Consider the following 22,092-nt stretch of genomic DNA (forward strand, 5'->3'; position numbering starts at 1 on the left):
GTGTTTATTTACCTAGATAAATACGTATTTTATTTTCTATAGTGCTTCCTACTTTCTAATACAAATGGATTTTCCTGGTGTAAAAGATGATGAGTTTTCAGTGAAACTTCTTTATGGATATTCGTATTCGGTATTCCTACCAGTCTCCTAACATTACGGAAGTTGTGATGTACAATATTGAGATCTTTGATGGGCTTGGGCTCTTCTTGGCCTTTGTTCTCTTGCTTTTGCTTTTACAGTAAAAACTAAAAATTAAGATATTTTTGGACTTGGGCTCTTCTTGGACTATTACGTGGATTGCTTCATAAAATTAAGCAAACATGATAGCTCTTACATTCACTACTGGCTTGTGTGTAGAATACATGCCTAGTTCATGGAATAGATGTGGCTACAGTAATTTTAGAAATTTTTGAGACACTGAATGTAACAGTATTTTGAAAACGAAAGGTGAAGAGTAGATTCGTGTAATGAGGTTGATTTATAGTTAATATAAAGTTGTATGTCTTTTGTTGCAAAAGTAGAGTTCAGATTTTGCCTTTGAGCCAATTACTCGTCTAATTGACCAGAATTGAATCTTTCGTGTTCCTTGATAAAAAACAAAGATCCCCAGAGATTAGAAGAATCATTAAATGCTTTTCCATAGCCAAGGAACGAAACAAGACACAACTATTGCATTCAAACAAAAATTATTTCTAAATGAGTAGAGTTCAAAGTATACCCTCCGCGCATAAACCAGTGTTAAATCCAAGAAATGATTAGAATTTACAGAAATCATGCAGTTGCCTAGTTCACAACATGATGCTTGGTAACTCAGAAGCCAGGACAGGTAACTCGACTGTTTCATTGATGTCTGGAATATCACACTCGTACCCGTTTGACTTAATTTTCAGGAACACTTGCATCATTCCCATTACCACTGACTGAGACAGATGCTTGCCCTTGGACCTGCAGAAGCAGACTAAGTCAATGACCTGTTATAAACTTCAGTTTGCAAGGCTATCAACCTTAATGCCATATGGACTTTCCACAATACAAATGTGACTCTCATTCTACCAAGCTACCAACACACAAATACACAAACACAAACACAGAGAGAGAGACAGAGAAAAGGTGCCAATCTTTCTTTCCCTACAGCGAAAGTGCTAAAAAGGTGGTGAAAACATCCATACAATTAAATATTTTGGTAATTCTTGAAAAGAGGTATGCTGTCAAAATTAATAAATTAAAAAAAAAAAAAATTAAAAGGCCCAATTGTATATTTTTGGGTCACTGTTCTTTGTTATTACTACCATAGAAGCCTTTTAATAGGAGTAATAAATTTATTTTCCTCAATTTTAGAAACTTTCAAGCTTATATGAGTCTTTACTCTAGTCAAGTTACAACTCAAATCTTAGTGGGAATCATCACTCGTCCATAACAGAAAATATCCAACTTTGATATTAAACTTATTGGAACAGAAACTTACAGTTTCATCAGGAACAACTGCATATCTCTCTGATAGTGAGACCCAGGTTTTGCCTGTCCAAGGAAACATATAAAAGGAACATTAAAAAACAAAAACAAAAATCCAACAATTAAGACAAAAATTCTTGAATTACTAGCCTATATATATATATATATATATATATTTTTTTTTTCCAGTGAATACAGCACCTGATGATGGATCCACATTGGAGGATTCTATCTGCTGCCCACTAGATCCATCAACACTCAAGGACTCTATGATCTTTGGAATGTTCCTTGGATTACAAGAGACAAACATCATTAATTTGAGAGTAAACATATAATTAAGCAAGACCTATATTTAAAAACAAGAAGGAATCCAAATCATCTCATTTCCTCATGCATAGCTTATTATTTCTACATACGAGCAAATAGAGTAACAATCATTAATGCATGCAAATCCAGATATTGATCCAGATCTAAATGCTATTACCGGTCAACAGATTCCCCATGCCCAAGCTGTCCATTGGTACCTCTTCCCCAAGAAAATACATTTTGCTTTTCGGTAACAGCAAGTGAGTGTCTCCACCCACAAGAGATTTGAACTACTTTCTGTCAAGTGCCAAATAAAATATGCATGAATAATTGAAAAATAAGACTACAAAAAAGAGTACTTACAAAGAAATAAGAGAATAACCAGCCCCACCGGGGCGGGGGGGGGGGGGGGATCTCACTAAGACAAGAAATCAAAAGAAGAAAATCTCTTTATAACTGAATATCTTAACCAATTTAGGTGCTACAGTAATAATAATGTGCCTGCTCATGGGGAAATTTAACTTGCACAGGAGAGCAATGATCTTCATTGTCACCAGCTCCAACCTGTCCAAACTGTACATAAAAGAGACAAAGAAATAAAATCAACCAAAAGGTTTTACATACAAAATAAATTAGCTAGTGCAGGTGAAGTACAACTTAAGAGATGTAAAATTTCAAAAAGAGTGACAATTGAAGTTGTCAAATTTCCATGACAGAAAATTAGTAACAATATTATTACCACATTGAACAAACATGGCATGAGTTAGGACATGGGCATTGACACCACAAAATGGTTGAAAAAAAAATATTCATGAACAAGGAAGCTTTTTGCAAAATATTTTAAAGATAATAAAATTTTAAATAGAAGAAGGTAGATAGCTAGCCTTATTCCAGCCCCAGCCATAAAGTTTTCCATCAGATGTAATTGCCATTGTATGCCTCCAACCTCCTGATATCTGAAAATTCTCAAGCCAAGAAAAGTTCAGACAAAATGGACTTTAGCAGCACAATTAAGTCCACCATATGGAATTCAACATATATCAGGCATCAATTATTCTCATAAAAGAATCAAACATAAATTGAACATATGGTCCGCGATACAATACAATAAAAGTAATCTTTTACTGAAGTAAATATGATGAACTTTAGTGATGCTTAGGAACAGAATGCACGCACGCGCGCGCGTACACACACATTTACAGATCTCCCAATGCCCCTTGCTATATTTCGTTTTCTCTTTTGGGTGAAGAGAAGGATGGGTGAAGTAATCTTCTACTGAAGTAAATATGAACTTTAGTGATGCTTAGGAACAGAATGCACACACACAACTCACACACACATATGCATGTACAGAGCTCTCCCTACACCGGTTGCTATATTTCATTTTCTACTTTGGGAAGAAACAGATGGGGTCTCTTTACTATTAAAGGCACACACAATAGTCTTTCTTGGGCCAGTTAATGCATTGAGCATGGTGCAGAGACTGACACTCATCTCATTATTTGAATATTTCTTGACCCCATTTAGAACTGCACATACAGTTCTACTGCTACAGATAATGATACAGAATTTTTTCCATTTAGTTTTACCAGTCACTACTTATTCTAAACATTGAAGAGCTGGCTCAAGAGTATTTTTGACACAGTTTTCTTAGAAGGTCTAGATACAACTTTACATATAACCAAATATAGAGAGAAGTGTTCCCAATCTGTAGTAAAAAATTGTTCTGAGCAGAAGATCTCACACAATAAAATAGATGTAATTTGATAAGCATTATCCAGCTCATACCAATCACAAATTCAATTACTTTTTTCAGATGCATAACATATTCTAGCATGAATGAGAATTCTATTCAATGGTATAACTGAATATACATAGGACAGCTTGACCTGTTGAAAATGGATTCTAAGTTGAGATGCATGACATATTCTAGCATGAAAAGAGAATTCTATTCAGTGGTATAATTGAATATACATAGGACAGCTTGACTTGTTGAAAATGGATTATAAGTTGAGAATATGCCTTTGTAAAACTTCTATTGAGAATTATCAATATTATTTAATTTGTTGCCCAGGCAATGGAGGTTGCAAAACAATTTGAATCTCAAAATTATCATTCCAAACTCAGAAAGTTGTAGGATATCGAATTTCACTTCTAAACAAAAATCATTACCAAGAAAATGGGAGTAAGAGATCACCTGAGAAATATGATTGTCATGCAAGGCTTCTAGCTTGTGAGGAATAAGGTGATCCTTAAAATCCCCATGTCCAAGTTGACCATATTTGCTCCAGCCATAAGTGTATAAACCACCAGAAGCAGAAACAGATATTGTATGCCGCCATCCACAGGCTACTGTAACCATCTTCACACCCTGTAACATTATTTGATAGAAAACTGATCTTTTAAAAAGAATTAAATATATACATATATATATATATATATATAAATATACATATATATCTATATATAAATATACATGTATATATAAATATATATATATATATATATCTATAAGGTGAAGCACATGATGAGGGGGAAGGGGGATGAGAAACAAAGCAGAGCTGGGAGAAAATGGCAGAGTATTTTGGAGAATGAAACTTAGATATTTATCTTTCAAGATGAAAGATACTAAGTATTTCATGAGAAGAGTTAGAATTGAAAAAAAAATGTTCATGTCAAACGTAACCTACCAGGTGAAAAAATATAACACCAGTTACAGACTTCTCCCAAATTTTCATCTAAATAACAAGTGACTTATTTTTGGGCACCAGACAGTTTACAAAGCTTCTTTAAAATCCATTTAATATACATATCTCATTGGGAGTGAAGAACAATGATCAAACTAGGACACTCCAACCATATAGACAGTGTATATCAATGGAAATGACAGTTTTATAAATTTACAACTTGACATAGCTCTTGTTGTGCTGACCTTCCATTCGAGTGGCTATATCCTGATATGAGCATGAAACACCATGTGTTTAACATATTGCAATAAATCTATATATTGGATATAACGACCAAGATTTTTATTTTTTATGACATGGGACCTCACCAAGGTAGGGCCCTTTAGACCCAACCTTAGAGCATCCACAGTAGTGGAGCTAAAAAAATAAAAATTTAGCTTTTTAGCTCCACCAAAAGTTACTTTATCTATTATACCTACACACATGCTGCAGCAGTGGATCTATTTTAGCTATCAACGCAATAAAATAATATAAACATCACAATAAAATAATATATGCCCTACAATAAAATAATATATCACCTATAATAAAATAATATATCCCACTACCCAAAAAAACAACCCAACACCATCCACAACCACCTCTACCATCAGCCACAGCCACAACCACCACTACCACCACCACCACCAGACACAACCAAACCCACAAATAAAATAAAAAATCAAACCACCATCATAGTCACCAATCATCAAACCCACAGAAGAAAAAAAAAAATCAAACATCATTCCACCACCACAACCAAAATCCACAAACCCACTGTCAAAATCATCCACCACCACTACCATAGCCAAAATCAACCACCACCACCACAGCCACCAAACCCATATGAAAATACATTAATAAAAAAAAAAAAAAAAAAAACAAACAAACAAACTCAATCACAGCAAAGAGAATAGAGAGATGGCGAGGGTCTGATTGGAGGACTGGGCAAAGGCGTGGATCGGCGGCTTGGGGTTTGGGTCGGTGACGTTGAGGCCGGCGGAGGGGCATGGACTGGGCGATGGGGCTTGGGGAGATCGGCGATGGGGCTTGGTGTGGGTCGGCGAGCTGGGTTGGTGGAACAGGTCGGCGGTGAGGGAGTTGGCCGGCGAGCTGAGGGATGAGGGAGGCCGGCAAGCTAGAGAGAAAAAAAAATTGAGGAAGAAAGAAGAAAGAAGAGAAGCCGGAGAGAGAGAGAGAAAAGGAAAGAAATATTTTAATGAGAGAGGAGAGAGAAGTGTAATAAAAAATAAAAAATAAAAGATTTATCTTTGAGCTACAGTGCACATCTAAAGATAGATGTGCACTGTAGCTGAGGTGCTAAATCTAAAAGATTTAGCTCCACCGCTGCGTAATGGTTTTTTGGTGTTTGAGAGCTAAAAAATAGCATTATATTTATATAGCACCACTACTGTGAGTGCTCTTAGTAAATAAACCATGGATACACGATCCCACCCGCCAAAACCATGTATCAGGTAATCCAAGGGAACTTCTAGTGGGGATCTAAATCAGGATGTCTAGGTCTATAGCTCATCCCAAGCCTCCAATCACTAGGTTGCACCCTGATGGGTTAAAGAATAATAAAAATTAGAATTGAAAATAATGACCAAGATTTTAGAGCAGGTGACATTCAATTCCTACAATGTTCCTACAGCTCAATTGACTTTATAGCTTATACCGGTTTGTAACAGTATATGCCTCAATCTGGTACCTGCCTAGTTTTTCATTTGGAAACAATTAAAGGGAGACCTTTATGAGCCAAACTATCTTGCTTCATTTTTTCCTTTTCTTTTTTTCTTTTCTTTTTTTCTTTTTTTTTTGGTACTTGTTTTGATGTATAAAATTTTGATAATTAATTTGTATATGTTTTCCCAATTATTTTGAATTATTTGGACACAAGACAATTGCTATAACTGTAATAAATTTCATTGAAACAAAGAATATTATATACAATATGTACAAGATACCAAACAAGGATCAGAGCCAAAGCCTATGAGGAAAATCAACATAGAAAAGCCAATGGAGCACCATGAAAATTCATAAGAAATTGACCCATGAATCAAGGAAAGCAATAGCAACAAAAGGATATCCAATTGTCAACTATATTCCCCTTGCCTTAACATCCTCATATTCTATTCCTCTCTTTCCACATATACAACAAGAATGCACACAGAAAAATCTGCAACTCCCCCCAGAAGAGATCAAGCTTTCTGTCACCACTCATCTATGAACAGTCAAAGTGATGAAGTGTCACCTAATATAATCTAGATCTTCCCAATAATATGGACCAAATGCCAATATAGAAGGGACAATATGGCCCATATGAATGGATGACAGAACAAATCATATATCCCTCGCATTTAATTCACAATTCTTTGGGGTCATCCATCTGCATGCTATGAAATCATCTATGGTCAATCATATTCAGAAATATCAGGTATCTAAAAATTTTTTTTCCTTCAAAAAACCCACTTTCTATTGCATGGGAGTTATCCAAATGGAAATTTTCATGAATAATCCCTCCTGATGACCCAAGAAAGAACAGAACAAGCTTTGATAGCAAAGACTCTATAATGATCTCACACACATCTTAATCCCCACCACTGGCACCAACCTAGGACTATTAAGAGGCCTAATAGTCTGTTGAAAGACTCCATCCCAATCTAAGATTTCTATGAAAAGTGTTAAGCTTTTGGGACAATCAGTAATTTAACACAGTATCAAAGCAAGAGGTCCTAAATTTGATCTATGTCTCCTCCACTTTACCTCCCATTTGAAATCCCACATGTTGGGCATCACCTATTAAAAGGTAGTTTTGGCTCACACATGAGGGAGAGTGTTAGAATTGTGTAATTAAATGATTAAATTTACCATATCCCAATAACTCAAGTTTTGGGACAATCGGTAATTTATTAACAACAACAACCAAATATTTATTTTCCCTCCATAAGATTACCCAATTCCCAATTTGTGACAGTTAGAATGTACTTGATACTCAACACTCCAACCATAGTTGCGGACAACCATGCCACTTATCATCACAAAACCCTAGTACCATTGTCCATGACAACCCACTCTCAAAGAAAAACCAGCTTGAATAAATACCTTCAAAAAGATCAAAGCCATAAGGGCTAGCCCTTCAACACATCCTAAGTTTACTTCTATCAACAACATAGACAGCTGCAATAAATTTTTTGGAATTCCACTCATTCATGAACCAACGCAACCACTTCCTATTAACACCAAAGATCTAATATTTTATAACCAGAATCTTTAAGTCCAATGAATTATGCATGTATGACACTATTTTGCCAGCACTATAGCTTAAATGATCATTTACACCATTATCTTATCTTAGAAGAAGAAATAAATAATACCATATTTTCACATACATCAACAGCAGAAACTTTTTCAGGAACCAATCGATCATTTCTGTCACCTAAGCCCAAGTTTCCATATCGGCCCCAGCCCCATCCATATAGCTCCCCATCTTCTGTAACAGCTGCAGTATGTTCAGCACCAGCAGCAACCATTTTAATAGATACTCCCTAACAAGAGATACATGAGTTAGATGCATAAATCATTTCATAAAAGTGTATGTATGAAAACCTGATTAAAAATTCTGTTTGTGTATTTCACAAATTACATTGTCATTTGATACAGGAATTTGAAAAATAACATCATATTTCCAGATAATTATTTATCCTGATAAATTCGTTTGTTTCTTATTTTTTCTCTTTCTTTGATGGAAATATTTTGAACTCTTAATAAACGTAGTTATTAGATAGATGGCATTTTTCAAAATGGTTGGTAGCATTTGTGAGTTGTGACATCCACAGTTTCTATTAAAAATAAGCAACAAGTACAAAAGAATATCGATAAAGGGAAACAAGCATGTACAGTCACAATGCTCGGTGGTGAAATTTCTGTTAAATTGTAATCTTTTTTTTTTTTGTTTGTTTATTTTTTTAATACTTACCATTTCTTTTATGGGGGTCAATATAATGCAATTCATCTAAGGATGAACCAAATCTGAGTCAATATAGTGCAATTCATCTAAGGATGAACCAAATCTGAGTCAATATAGTGCAATTCATCTAAGGATGAACCAAATCTGAGTCATAGAGCTATGACACAATGATACTTAAACAAACAAAATGTGGAATTTGAATCATACCAATTTCTACAGGATTACTAATTTTTATTTGCAATTATTTCTTCAATTAAGATAAAATAGGACTGGTCTCATCCCATTTGAAAAGATATCATGACTGTTTGTGCCTTGAAAAGTCATCAATTTGTTAAAGAAATACAATGATTTCTCAGATGATTTTTTTTTAAAGTATTGATCTCTCAAACGATTGTATCCAAATATTAATTTACTCATTGGTCTACCAAAAGTGAAATTTGAAAAATGCTAAAAGGATTGCATCGATTTTGGAGATCTGTTCCCTTTTGATCTTAGACCTTTCCAATTACAAACCTCCAATATTCTTTACTTGGATACATCCCTTGTTTTTGTAAATTGAAAAACTGGATCAGAAGTCAGTAAATATCCTAACACTATCCCACATAGATATAGACAACTAATGAGAACATAACTCTTTATCAGAGAACCAAATCATAAACTACAAAAAATACACATCTTCCTAATATTTATGTTCTAAAATTATATATTAAAAAAAGGGTTAAAAGAAAAAGCAAGTTCGCTCTGTCTTGACAGGGAACGGTCTTATACCTTCAAATGTTGATAATTAAAAGTGAGGAAGATGAAATAGAGCATATAATGAATGTCTCTTGAAAATAACTAAATGACTTAAGTACCTGAAATGCTTGAATTTTCTGTGGGACAAGAGAGTCCTCGGTGGTGCCAAGACCAAGTTGACCATTTTGGTTCCGCCCCCAACTTCATAAAAATAAAGACAGATAATTCACTAGTATATCATTTTCCTAAAATTTAGAGCTTATATGCATAAGTAATAAATGATGGCAGAAAGCAAGAATACTTAGACATAGAATCCATTGGAATAGTAGCCTAAGTTCACATGACATGATGGCTATTCTTTTTATTATGTTGGTGGTTCAGGACCAGCCCCAGATCATGCAAAATTTTCCCTACAATTATTGGGGGTATTTCCAGTGCTTTAGATTACATTAGAAGCCTAAGCCCATCATTGAAATTTCATGTATACATGTAGCCCCAAAAATAGTTGAGTAGGGTTATATAATCCCTATCACTCCATAGCCATCATAATAAAATGCAACAACTTCATGGATGTAGCCCTAGTTTTGGTGCACCATGTTAATCTAGGGTTTTTATGTGTGGATTGATCACTTCTCGTCTATTTTATGGCATTCGCATCTCATATATCCTGGGTTAGGATTCATGTTTCCTAACAACACTCAAGACAATTCTGCTTAAAATTAATTTGGTGTAAAGACATTGAAGACAGTTCCAACTGAACATAAGATAAATACCAAATTTTGGTTTTATCAATGAGCATGAGCCTGCTATGTAATTAACCAATATTATGAGGAAAGCAAGTTCATCGATCAAAGGAGATGGCCAATAGACCTATAGTTATTGCTTCCATAATGGGTCTTTGTAAAAAGAAACCTTTGAGTAATTCTACATCAGGAATTGTTACAAGTGTATTCCCAATATCCCTTAAATAGAATTTTCAATTGGCGGTGGGAAGTTCAAACTAAATATGTTGTGCAATAGCGCTCCCAAGATTGAAACTAAAAATGGTCAAGATAAGATAAATCAACAACCATACACACGGAGAACACAAGAATTTTTACGTGGTTTGACAAACTACCTACATTAACGGGCAGGGATGACGATGAAATTTCACTAAGAAAATAGAAAGATTACAAAAATGGCATTAAGGCACTCTCAAGAAACCTAAAACCTAAATACACCCAAAGAGCTTTCTCTCACACAAATGATCAAAACTAGAGACAATCTCTTCTTCGTGCCACTCTCAGTTACACAAGATAGCTTAAAAGCTTGCCATGGCTTGGAACTCTCATGTAAAAATTAAAAAAAAGACCAGGAATATAGGCACAAAAATGTTGAGTTTGGAGGAGGTGACACTTGGTTTTTCTGCACAAGCAAAGGAGCTAAAAAGATTGAAGGAATGAGGACTCCTTTTGCAACTCAAATTCAGTCATGATTAATTGACTTTTATGGGATTTTTTACTTCATCTGTTAAGAAGATGTGGTTTTGGGAGTGGTGGCGGGTTTGGATTTATTTTTGTATTTCCACTGTATATTTTTCTGTCTTAGTTACTAGTAGCTCATGTGGGCTTTCAGTAGCTTTAGAGGGCTTTGGCAGGGTAATCCCTTACCGCCCCTACTATTTGTGATAGTTATGGAGGCTTTGAGTAAGTTGTTGGATAAAGTAGTATACAGATTGTTTATTGGGGGCTTTTTTTTTTTTTTTTTTTTTTTGTGGCAAGCAGGGATAATTTCCCTTTGATGGTTTTGTTAGGTTCTAAAAGTTTAGAACAATTGGCAAACCGTGAGCACAAACTTGTCTAAATATAGATTCCTAGATCTATAGGTTTGATTAGACAATACTCAAGGTGTTACAAGTCAAAACACAAGAACATACAAGCTGCAAAAAGAAGAATTCAAATTCTATGAAATCCGACTGATCGAAAATCGCAAAAAATCAAATTCTGCAGAATTTTAATTAAGCCCAACAACCCATTGGCCCAATAAGTGATTAGGGTTTCAAACCTATTTCACATGGTATATAAAGGAAACACTAAGCCACATTTTATGGAGACTTTGGAGGTGCTCTCGTGAGATCTAAAAGGTATTGTGCCTTCCTCCATCAAAGTCACTACTGGAAATTGATCTTATATCCTTAGATCCGGTAGATCTAAAGTTGCTGCAACAAAATCAATAACTGCTGATGATCTAAACCTTCAAGGGTGGTTTTGGAGTCACAAACTGGAGAGTTTGTGTTGCTAAACCTTTGAGTGGGATCTCAAAGTCACAAGTAAGGTTGCTTGTGTTGGTGTAAATCCGAGAAGAAAAGGAGTTCATGGATTCGGAGCTTGTACGTGGTCGTGTTAGTAAGTTACTATTTGAGGTAGCAATAGACTTAGGGTTAAATTTGATTGTAAAAACTTCAATTCAATAGGTTTTTACCTTGAAACGGTTCTTTTTTTTTTATAAGTAATAAGAATTCATTGATAGTAAAAAAGATACACCCAAGCACACAGGGAGTATACATGGGGGAGCAAGTCAAGAACGAAAATTACAAAAGTCAAGTAAATCCAAAATAGAAAAAGGATGGTTTCTCCACACAGAGAACCATTCAAGTAAGGTTCGGATGAAAAGAAGCTTGAGGTCAGGCATAGCACGTTCAGAGTCTTCAAAGCATCTACTATTCCTCTCCTTCCAAATACACCACATCAAACAAAGAGGAACGACCTTCCAAATAACTCCATTGCGGAGGTGACCAAAGTGACCTTGCCAGCAAGCAAAGAGACCAACAACAGATGAGGGCATGATCCAACACACTCCAAATAAACCAAAAACCATATCCCATAACTCCGAAGCAACCGGGCAATGAAGGAAAAGATGGTCAACACTTTCACTACTACGCTTGCACATATAACACCAATCCAAAATGCAAACCTTTCTTTTCCTTAGATTGTCAATAGTCAAACATTTCCCCAAGGCTGCGGACCAGGCAAAAAAAGCCACTCTAGAGGGGATCTTCTGCTTCCAAATACTTTTCCAAGGGAAAAAATGCTCACTATGACCAACAAGAAGATGGTAGTAAGTACTAACCGTGAACCCCTTACTCTTACAAGGCAGCCAAAATCTCTTATCCTCCTCGATTCCCCTTACAGGAGTGCTATAAATGGAGTTGATGAAGCTCCTGAAAGCTTCCAATTCACGATTATGCACCTCCCTTCAAAACTGAAACTCCCAATGGAGGACTCCGTTGGAGAATCGCATAAGATCCGCCACACTTGCCTCTTTGCTACAGCTAATCCTATATAAATCGGGATAGCGGACAGGAGAGAGGAAGTCCCACACCAACGATCTAGCCAAAACTGCACTTTTGAACCATCTCCAATATCATACATAATAAACCGAGATAAAGAGTGCCACCCCCTGCTAATATTTTTCCACAAACTGACACCATAAGGACTAGAGGAAGAGGTAGAACACCAACCACCCCAATCACAACCATACTTTACCTCTATCATTTGACGCCAGAGAGCATCCCTTTCTTGCCCGAATCTCCAAAGCCATTTCCCTAAAAGAGCTATGTTGAAAGTTCTCAGGTTCCTAATCCCTAAACCACCCGAAGAAAGCGGGGTGTCTTATTTATTGGTTTTCATTGGTTTTCCTGGGTTGTCATATCGTGGTATTATTTATTTTCCACTGCTTTGCATGATATGATATATTGTTGTTTAACCTAGATCTAAATAATTAATCTACGTAATCACTTGGTTAATCTATTAGATTAAACAATCTAATTTAAGGGGTCTAAACGAACAAACAGGTTTCACAACTATTGTTTGCAGACAATACCTTGATTTTTTGTGGTGCGGATCTGAATCAACCCCTTCACTTGAAATGTGTTATGTTGTGTTTTGAGGCAGTTTCAGGTCTAAGAATAAACTTGGGGAAGTCTGAATTAGTTCCAGTTGGTTCTGTTCCTGAGGGGGTGGGTTTGGCTCTTATTCTTGGATGTAGGGTCTCTAGTCTTCCAATGAAATACTTGGGACCACCTTTTGGAGCTAAATTTAAACCTATATAGAGGTTTCGGATCCTATTTTGGAAAAGATGGTGAAATGGCTTTTGCGTTGGTAGAAAATTTTTATATGTCTAAGGGGGTAGGCTTACTATGATTAAGAGTACTCTCTTTAGTTTGTGCACTTACATTCTCTCTATCTTCCTTCCCCCAGCTAGTATTGGAAGTCATATTGAGAATGTGCAGTGGGGTTTTCTTTGGGGCAGCTTGGGGGGATAAATTTAAGTATCACCTTGTGAACTGGAAGACAATGTGTACCCCTGATCAAACAGCGAGGGTTGGGAGTTAGGTAGATGGGGCGGTTTAAACAAGTTCTATAGTATAAGTGGTTATGGAGATTGCTACAGAAAATGAGCTCTATGGAGGCAGGTTGTGGAATGCAAATATGGTTGTGATTGGGGTGGGTGGTGTTTGAAGGAGGTTCGAGGTGGGTATGGAGTTTGCTTATGGGAGTATATTTGAACAAGTTGGAACTAGTTTGCTAGGTTTGTATCTTTTACCGTAGGAAAAGGAGCCAATGTTCGTTTTTGGCTTGATTGGTGGTGCAGAGATGGGGTTTTGAAGGATATTTTCCCTTCTTTGTTTAGCATTGCTCAGGATAAGTGGTTTGCGGATTATTTGTGTTGGCAAGATGGGTCTATTAAATTACCGATTCTCCCAAAAGCTTAAGCTGTTAGGAGATGATAAATTTAATCATTTAACCATATAATTCTAACAGGGTCCATGTTTTGAGATTTTACCTTTACAGGGTTCTTACATGAATGGGAGTTGGAGGAGATGGGAGATGATCACATTTATGGATCTTCTCTATTTAAGAACAAGAAGGATGTATAAGAGTAGTTGTGTTGGCAACCTAATAAGAGTGACATGTTTGAAGTAAATTCCTTTTATAGTGTTATATTAAAGGGGAGTGTCAATCCATTTCCTTGGAAGAGCATATGGAGAGTTAAGGTTCCTCTTAAGGCTGCCTTTTTTACCTAGACCACTGCCTTGGGTAAGATTCCCACAATTGATAATCTTTGCCGCCAAACGGTTTGTGTGGTTGAGTGGTGTTACGAATGCAATAGTATGGGGAGACCGCTGATCACTTGTTCCTCCAATGTACGTATGTTAGTGAGCTATGGTCCCTAGTCTTCTGTTTATTCAGGGTACAGTGGGTTATGCCTCAGAGAGTATGATTGATATGTTGACATGTTGGAAAGGGAGTTTTGTTCTATGGGGTAATGACAATATTTGGTATGCAGTATGTTTGTGTCTGATGTGGATGGTATGGAGGAAACGGAATAGTCGAACGTTTAGAGGTTTAGAGAGGCCTTCTACAAAGCTAAAACTAGTTTTTCAGCTTGTTTTATATGAGTGGATGGTTGTGTTGTCCACCCTTTCATCTCCTTTGCTTCCTTTCATTGATAGTTGTTCTTTTTCTTGATTGTTTTTTGAATTTGTTCTCATAGTTATAGGTCTTGAATACTAAGGATTTTTAGTAAAATATTATCATTCACCAAAAAATGACCAAGCACAAAACATCGTTGTTTATTAGGAATATTAGCACCCTCTACATCTTTTTTTGCTCATTATCTGGACTGAGATCACTTCCTATTGGAGTTCCTTCCCCTTGACTTACTTCTTCCAAGAAATCCATTGGCCTGGGAATCTAACTATCCAACTTCATCTTTACATGTGATAGGAGAGCATTATGCACCTTTTTGAGTTCTAGACATCAACGTAGTCACTAGATGCTAAAAGGGGTATCGCTTTGTCTTCCTCCCCAAGCTTTACCCCAAATTCAAAAACTAAGTATTGAACATGTTAGGATTCTTAGTGTGTTGGCATAGTCCATGCCAAATTTGCATGTAATTTTTTATTTTTTTATTTCAATGTATTTTGTACTATTGTGAGTTAACTTGTAGTAGGTTGAAGAGGTCAAGAATTAAATTTTGAAGCTGTAGGCTAGGGATTTTAGTTCGAGTGAAATTTGGAGTGTCAGGCAATGTGCTAGGCAAATCATGAGTTTGAAAAACAGTTAACAACAAGTTTGCCTCTCTCTCCGCTCATTCGCTCAAGCATACATTTCTGCAACTTGAGAGAAATCAGTTACAAAGTTCTATACAATACCAACCTATAGACCCATCCTCCATATAACCCTCATTTCTCATGAAATTTCAGAAAGAATTCTCATATTGAAGAGCTAGAAAGAATCCTAAAAGCCTAGAGCAAAAATCCATTTCTTCTCTCTACCTTCTCCCTCTCCAATTAAATCCAATACACACAAAGAAACCTTGAAAGTTCTTGGTGTTGTTTGGTGTTGGGGAATTATTGGAATAGCCCAAAATCTCCAAGGGGCCCTGGAATGGCCAAGTAGACTTGGTCTTGCAATTGGAGGCTCAATTCACGAATCCGGTGATTCACAAGAAGAAAAGATTTGAGGAATCGGGCAATAGCAGGAGTTGGAGGCTCAAGTACATAGTCATTACTTAGCTTGGAGAGTTTTGTAAATGATTTGTACAAAACAATACAATCATTCTTGTTTAGTGGATCATTTGGTGCTATAGGGCCTGAAGAGTAATTTGTCCAGTTTCAGGTTTTTCTCTCTGTAAACAATTTGTTTTGTTTGTATTCTAGTTGGGACCTGCTGCTATGTTTTTATATCCATGCATATGTTAATTGGCTAATTACATTAACAATTGGGCTTAATTTGTTAGTTAGCTTAAAATTGTCATAAGCTGTAAAACTGGGGTCTAAATTTGTAAATCTCAATGTTAAACACACATAGATGCTCCAACAAGTCTGAGCCTTCCTTCATCTGCAAACCATAAAGCTACTTCTTTACATACAACTTATTCACCAAATTCTCTCACATAAAGACCTTCTAATTTCTTCCAAATCTACTATGTTGTCCATGCTCCTGTAATGTTGTGAAGGACCTCATCATCTAGGTTGAGAAGAATTTCACTGGCAGCCTTCTCTTCCATCTCTTCCCAGTATTTGTCACTCATATTCTCAAGCTTCCCTACTTTCCGAAGGAACACCTTATGAAGAAATTTCCTATGCCAAATGGAGAAATTTCCTTTGCTGTAAAACTTCTCCACCTCATAGTTGATGCTCGGCATATTTACCGTAATCAAGATATCAAAACCCTTACCAAGTTCTGATACCACTTCTTATGCGATAGCACTCAAAAGATTCAAACCAAAACAATAAAAGACAATAAATCAAGAAGCATATGCATAGAGAACACAAGAAGTTACGTAGTTTAGCAAATTGCCTACATTCATGGGTGACAAAAAGGAGTAAGTTTCACTACAAAAATAGCGAGATTACATTAGTAGCACAAATGCACTCTCAAGAAACCTAAATCCAATTACATACATATAGCTCTCCCTTACAGAAACAACCAAGCCTAGGGAAAATCTCTCCTTCGTAATGAGGAATCTTTTTTCTACTCAAATTTGATCAATCATGACTGACTTTACGGCAATTCAAGCCACACTTCAACAACATAGACTGATCTAGCATAGACAACCCACTGCAGCTAGGCATCAAGGGAATAGGTAGACATAGAAAATTATCGTCTATGTTTCCAAACCTAAAGGTTTCTAAAGAGACATGTACATATTAAGCATGAAATTACCCTTCCTAGATGGGAGCTCAAACATGATATTCATAGAGTGGAACTTTGGTCCCATTTGTGATCATATGTTTCTCGTCTTTTGTCAGAGATCAAGCATAGTGTTTGTTCTTCTTAGAGTTCTTGGGACTTGTTGGATGATGCTTACTAAGGCATTGGGTCTGTTATCCTGGGTCTGCTATCCTAGTGTCCCGAGTGAGTTGTGAATTGTGATGTACTACTACTAAGCAAAAATTCTCAGTCCCTTTCAGTTTGAAAATGATTTTTTCCTTTCAAATGTAAGATGAAAAAGAAGGAGGCTGGCCAAAGTGGACTTTTAGTAAATACTGCTAAGACATTGAAGCAACCACCTTGGATTGGACCGCTACTATAGCTATATTGAAATAACTTAAATTCTAGGCATTCATCAAAACATAAATTTGGGTTAGAGTTTAGGAAAGATTTCTAACCTCTGCACCTCGCCATCCATGGTCACTGCCAAGCAATGGCTGTCCCCACAAGCAATTTGCTTTATCTTTAGACCATGCAATGCTTTGATTGGCTGAGGAGTGAACAAATCACTAGAGTTTCCATGACCCAACCTCCCAAAATCACCCCTGGAAAATAGGTAAATGCACACAAACAACATGAAAATCAAACCAAAAAAAATATCAATACATTCGCATTTATTATTAAATAACACAATGAGTAAGAAGCCATGTTACATGAACATCCAGCCAAGAGTAGAAAAACTAATAGAGTTCTGTAAATGAGTAAAACAACATAAAGAATCTTACAATATGCCATGAAGTTTACACAATCGATGATATATGATATTTTTTATAAGAATTATATATGAAAATCAGTAAGCAAGAAACGTAACTGCAAAACTATAGAATACTTATATGTTTTTTTCTTAGGAAATATAAAAAAATAAAATAAAACAATAAATAAAAACTAATATATATATACATCTCTCACCGCCTCCTAACACAAATTTAACCTCATGAACATTAACAAGCATGAATCTTTAAGCATTGCCATACTTTATGAAGGAAACCATTCAAAAAAGAGTCCATTTGAAGTTTCAAACCAAGAAGTGGACTATAAATTTAGCCATATTTCAATCAAGCAGGAAGATAAAAATAATGTGATTTAAAAAGCAAAAGGCAAGTACAAATTTGCATATGATAAAATATTAGTGTTGGCAGCCAAGTGTTATGCATTGCTGACACCCCCTCAGAGTTTATCGCAACAGGTGATTTATCTAAAAGGCCCAAACAAGCCCCACACACCATGCTGACCATGGAACTGCATGGCAGCCCAGGCATGACCTACCTAATGTAAATCAGAAAGGGTTGTTTGGCCAACCTAAGGCCACTGGTGGCCCCAAAAGCCCAACTCAAGACCTACAGGTTTCCTCAAGGACTCAATTACAGCCACATACCCCTCTCAAATCTTACAAGCGGGGGAGGGCAAACAGAATAAATGGAAACCTTTCTGAAAAATAAAAGTTCCCTTCAGCAAGAGCAGGACAAGAGACCAAATTCTCTTATACCCCTTTCAACTTTTCTTTTCTTTTCTTTTCATCCATAATAGTACCACTATCAACCATCTGATCAACCACTTTCTTTCATGAAGAGTCAAATAAACGAAGAACTTTATTAAATAAGATCTTAGCTAACTTCTAAAACATGTTTAGTTTTTAAATTTAAAATCAATGCAATAATGTGGCAAAGACAACATATTTTGAGGTAAAATACCTAAATGGTGCATTTGGATAGAGGAAGTTATAAAAGAAAGATTTGGATTTCAATTTCAGGTTTAAATGGCTTGAATATAGTACAAAATGCCAGATTGTTTTCTGTTGATGAAATTTATGGATGGACTTGAGCTCTGTTAATAGTGGATTTGAAATAAGTAGAGTTAAGAATCCTAAGATGTCTTTTCAAATCCATAATATCATAATTGTTTTTATTTGGACAAAATCTTCAAAACCCACATCATCATGTGTTGTTATATTATATTATAGTTATATATATAGCAATTTATACTTGTGATGTTCTACAAATCCCTTGATTTTAAATTTTCAAATCCAAACGCAATCAAACTGAATTTCAAAAGACCAAATTGAAAGAAGATAAACAGACCATCCCCAACTATATACTTCCACACGTGACAGAGAATATGCAGTTGTATGATCAGCTCCACATGTAACAGATACTATTTCATGCTCATCCAATGAACTCAATTGAGTAGGTAAAAGTCGATCATGAGCATCGCCATGGCCTAACTGTCCATCCTCTCCTCGTCCCCAAGAACAAACAATGTTTCCAGCTGTATAATATTAACAAAAGCACAAGAAACAAATGAGTGAAATTTATAACATAGGTATGAGAATGAAGCTGAACATGTTTCCAGAAGAGAACTGGCACCAACTGAATATATACACAAAGAACTAGAAGCCAACAAAAGAGCCATCCATTAAATAAAAGAATAAAGGAAGGTAGTCCTTATATATATATATATATATATATATATACACACATCTATGAAGGAAGATAGTCATATTAGAAATTATGTGCACACAAGTCATTCGCAGAAGCAACAGTCAAGCCAGCAAGTTTGAAGATCAACAAAACAAACATGGCTTCACAAAATATTTCATTGCAGAAAAGAAAATACTGCCAAGCAAATTGCTTGGCAGCAGTAATAGTATTTTTTTTTCTCCTTCAATAAAGCTGTAAATAGCTTTAATTAACTGGGAAAGCAAATTTGATTACCAGAGGTCCTAAAACAAGGTGCTTGATAATGTTCTTCCATTTAACTTAATACGTTTTGTGGGATAAATAACAATTACTAGTGCTAAGCTTTTAACCTTAGCCATCCTAATAATTTATCTAAGAAGGCAACAGACACCAATTTGATATTATATTCAAAGATTAAGGATAGCTGAAGAGTGCCATGTCAATTACACCAGCTGAATTGAGCTTCCCATTGCACGGAATTTATTCATTGTACATTCTATATAATTCTAAAAATCGATCCATATAGACAGGGTTGCATTTAAATGGTAGCCAAACAGCAAAACTTTGGTATAACCACATTTCCTAAAATCCATAAATTCATCAAAATAAAATCTGCTGTGATTAAGCTCTAATTTTATAGATTTAACCCCTGAGATGCTAAATGGTGTGCAACCGAGTCCTTTAATTTCAACCAACAACCAAACCTACCCTAAATCAATTTGATGTTATTTGATTGCTTCATTGTGACGCATATTATTGTAGAATTAGTTGCTTGAAACAAAAATCCTCCCCTCACATGAGCCTACCCTATTTAGTGGCAGATCAGGAACAAGAGCCCCCACAGCAAAATGAAGCAAGATATCAAAATCAATTCTGATCCAATAGCCAAATCAAGCACCAATCTATTAAAAGACAGGGTCAAATCCATGCAGGATCAGACAATGATTACTAGGAAGCCCCCCATTAAGGAAACAAATAACCTAGAAATTTAATAGAATGACAGAATACTTAGAAGATGCTGATGTTGTATACAACAATCCATAACATCAACATATATACGGCAATGTTTTCTTTGGTAAATAAATCGACATTGACAGATTAAGATTATCATGGTTACTCTTCCTTGACTTTTGCCCCATTGTAGACTAAATGATAATGTAGTCTATAACAAAATGTATTAAGGTGCGTGTAGGCTCTGCACTCTAGTATAGTCATAAATGGGGTTAATCTGTTAATGTCCATCAAATGATCAAATATTAGCACATATTATTCTGTCCATAAAAATATCTGTCTTTATCAAATAAAACAAGGTAATATTTGTAAATGGATAGCAACGTGCTTTGTAAATCTACAGAGTGTTGCCAATAGAGCAGTCACTGCACCATCCCAATATTCCATGAAATTTTAAATGCTAAGGATTGGCTATCACATTTTACTTATCAAAAGAAAAGGATTTCTAAATCCAAAGTGAGATACGGGCACAAAAAAAAAAAAAAAAAAAAAAAAAAAAAAAAAAAAAAAAGAAGGAAAAAATAGTTAATAGTTAATCAATCATAGGACTTTATGAACAAGATAAAAAATAAATAAATAAAAAAACAGTTTGAAAGTTGTTTCCATAATGACTTTTAGATATAAAGAGAAGAACCCCAAATGAGCTTTGCAATGAAAAAGGAGAATTGCCCACAAAAACCACAAAATATCTCATTAAAAGATATGCCCAAAATGGTTGCAGAGATTATCTCTTGGAAAAAAAGAAAGATCACTTTTTTTTTTTTTTTCTAGAACTTTGAATTACAGAATTTCCACTACTAGAAAAATCCAAGAAACAATAACTTCCACACAAGCCACTGAACAATCAATATTGCATTCCATTTTCCTCAGAATATTCTCAGTACCTTAGAAAGAGTGACAACAATTCAATCCACCATTCCATCAAAATCAAAATCAAAATCAAAATGACTTGAAAGGAAACTTGTAAATAATTGTTAGAAGGATGGAAGCTTACAGAGAAGAGCAACAGAGTGACTAGCACCAGCAGAAATGAGAAGAACCTGACGAACTGGAGTAGTAACTTCACTCATACTTTCCTCTGCCATTTCCTTCCTATGTTCCAATTTGCTTTCCTCAACTTCAGACCAAGCCTTCTTATGTAAGTTTTAGAGGAAAAGGACAAAAACACAGATGAGACAAAACAAAACAAACAAAAAAAACCTATTCAGAGCTTTAATATCTCTATGGCTATCTGTAGAAAGTGATAAATGGTAATGGTAGTCTTAGTAGAAATAAAAGAGGCACAGTTAAGAGACAGAGAGAGATCTATGGAGGTGATGGAAATGCACCATGTGCAACTCGGTCCTTTCTTTCAACAATCATATTGGTTTAGACAGTACGGCCAGACTCCAAAGTCTAAACTTCACACAGAGAGAGAAGGTGAATAGAAGAAACTAGAAATGAAATGGGGCCGGTGCCCGGTGGACGATGCGAAACAACGGTATTCAATGCTGCGGGTCCCACTTCTTCTTTTTCTTTAATTTCACTTCATGTACGTGTAACTAACGACATGTGAAACTAGAGTTTTGAGTTTCGGCGCTTACATTACATCTGTATCAACTTTGTACAGTAATCTATAAAATAAAATAAAATAAAAACTTTGTATAGTAATTCTAGCGCAAAATGCGCTACAATTT

General features: G+C 35.6%; 1 protein-coding gene across 3 annotated transcripts; it reads right to left on the minus strand.

The window, feature by feature from the left end:
- Positions 1 to 612: 612 nt before the first annotated feature.
- LOC115963378 (ultraviolet-B receptor UVR8) lies at positions 613 to 21,855 on the minus strand. 3 transcript variants are annotated; one of them, XM_031082351.1, is made up of 12 exons: positions 21,411 to 21,855; positions 19,028 to 19,214; positions 17,348 to 17,494; positions 9,309 to 9,390; positions 7,862 to 8,032; positions 3,956 to 4,129; positions 2,643 to 2,714; positions 2,281 to 2,331; positions 1,937 to 2,055; positions 1,654 to 1,739; positions 1,466 to 1,518; positions 613 to 945 (listed from the first exon to the last, which is right to left on the minus strand). In XM_031082351.1, exons 1-12 carry the CDS (start codon positions 21,499 to 21,501, stop codon positions 880 to 882), a joined length of 1,299 nt encoding a protein of 432 aa, XP_030938211.1. In that variant the 5' UTR covers positions 21,502 to 21,855; the 3' UTR covers positions 613 to 879. The 3 variants fall into 3 exon arrangements, with proteins under 3 accessions (XP_030938211.1, XP_030938207.1, XP_030938208.1); XM_031082347.1 differs by having other exon boundaries at positions 2,260 to 2,331; positions 21,411 to 21,854; XM_031082348.1 differs by having other exon boundaries at positions 2,260 to 2,331; positions 7,877 to 8,032; positions 21,411 to 21,852.
- Positions 21,856 to 22,092: the final 237 nt, after the last annotated feature.

The sequence above is a fragment of the Quercus lobata genome, chromosome 10, assembly GCF_001633185.2.
Source record: "Quercus lobata isolate SW786 chromosome 10, ValleyOak3.0 Primary Assembly, whole genome shotgun sequence".
Taxonomy (NCBI): domain Eukaryota; kingdom Viridiplantae; phylum Streptophyta; class Magnoliopsida; order Fagales; family Fagaceae; genus Quercus; species Quercus lobata.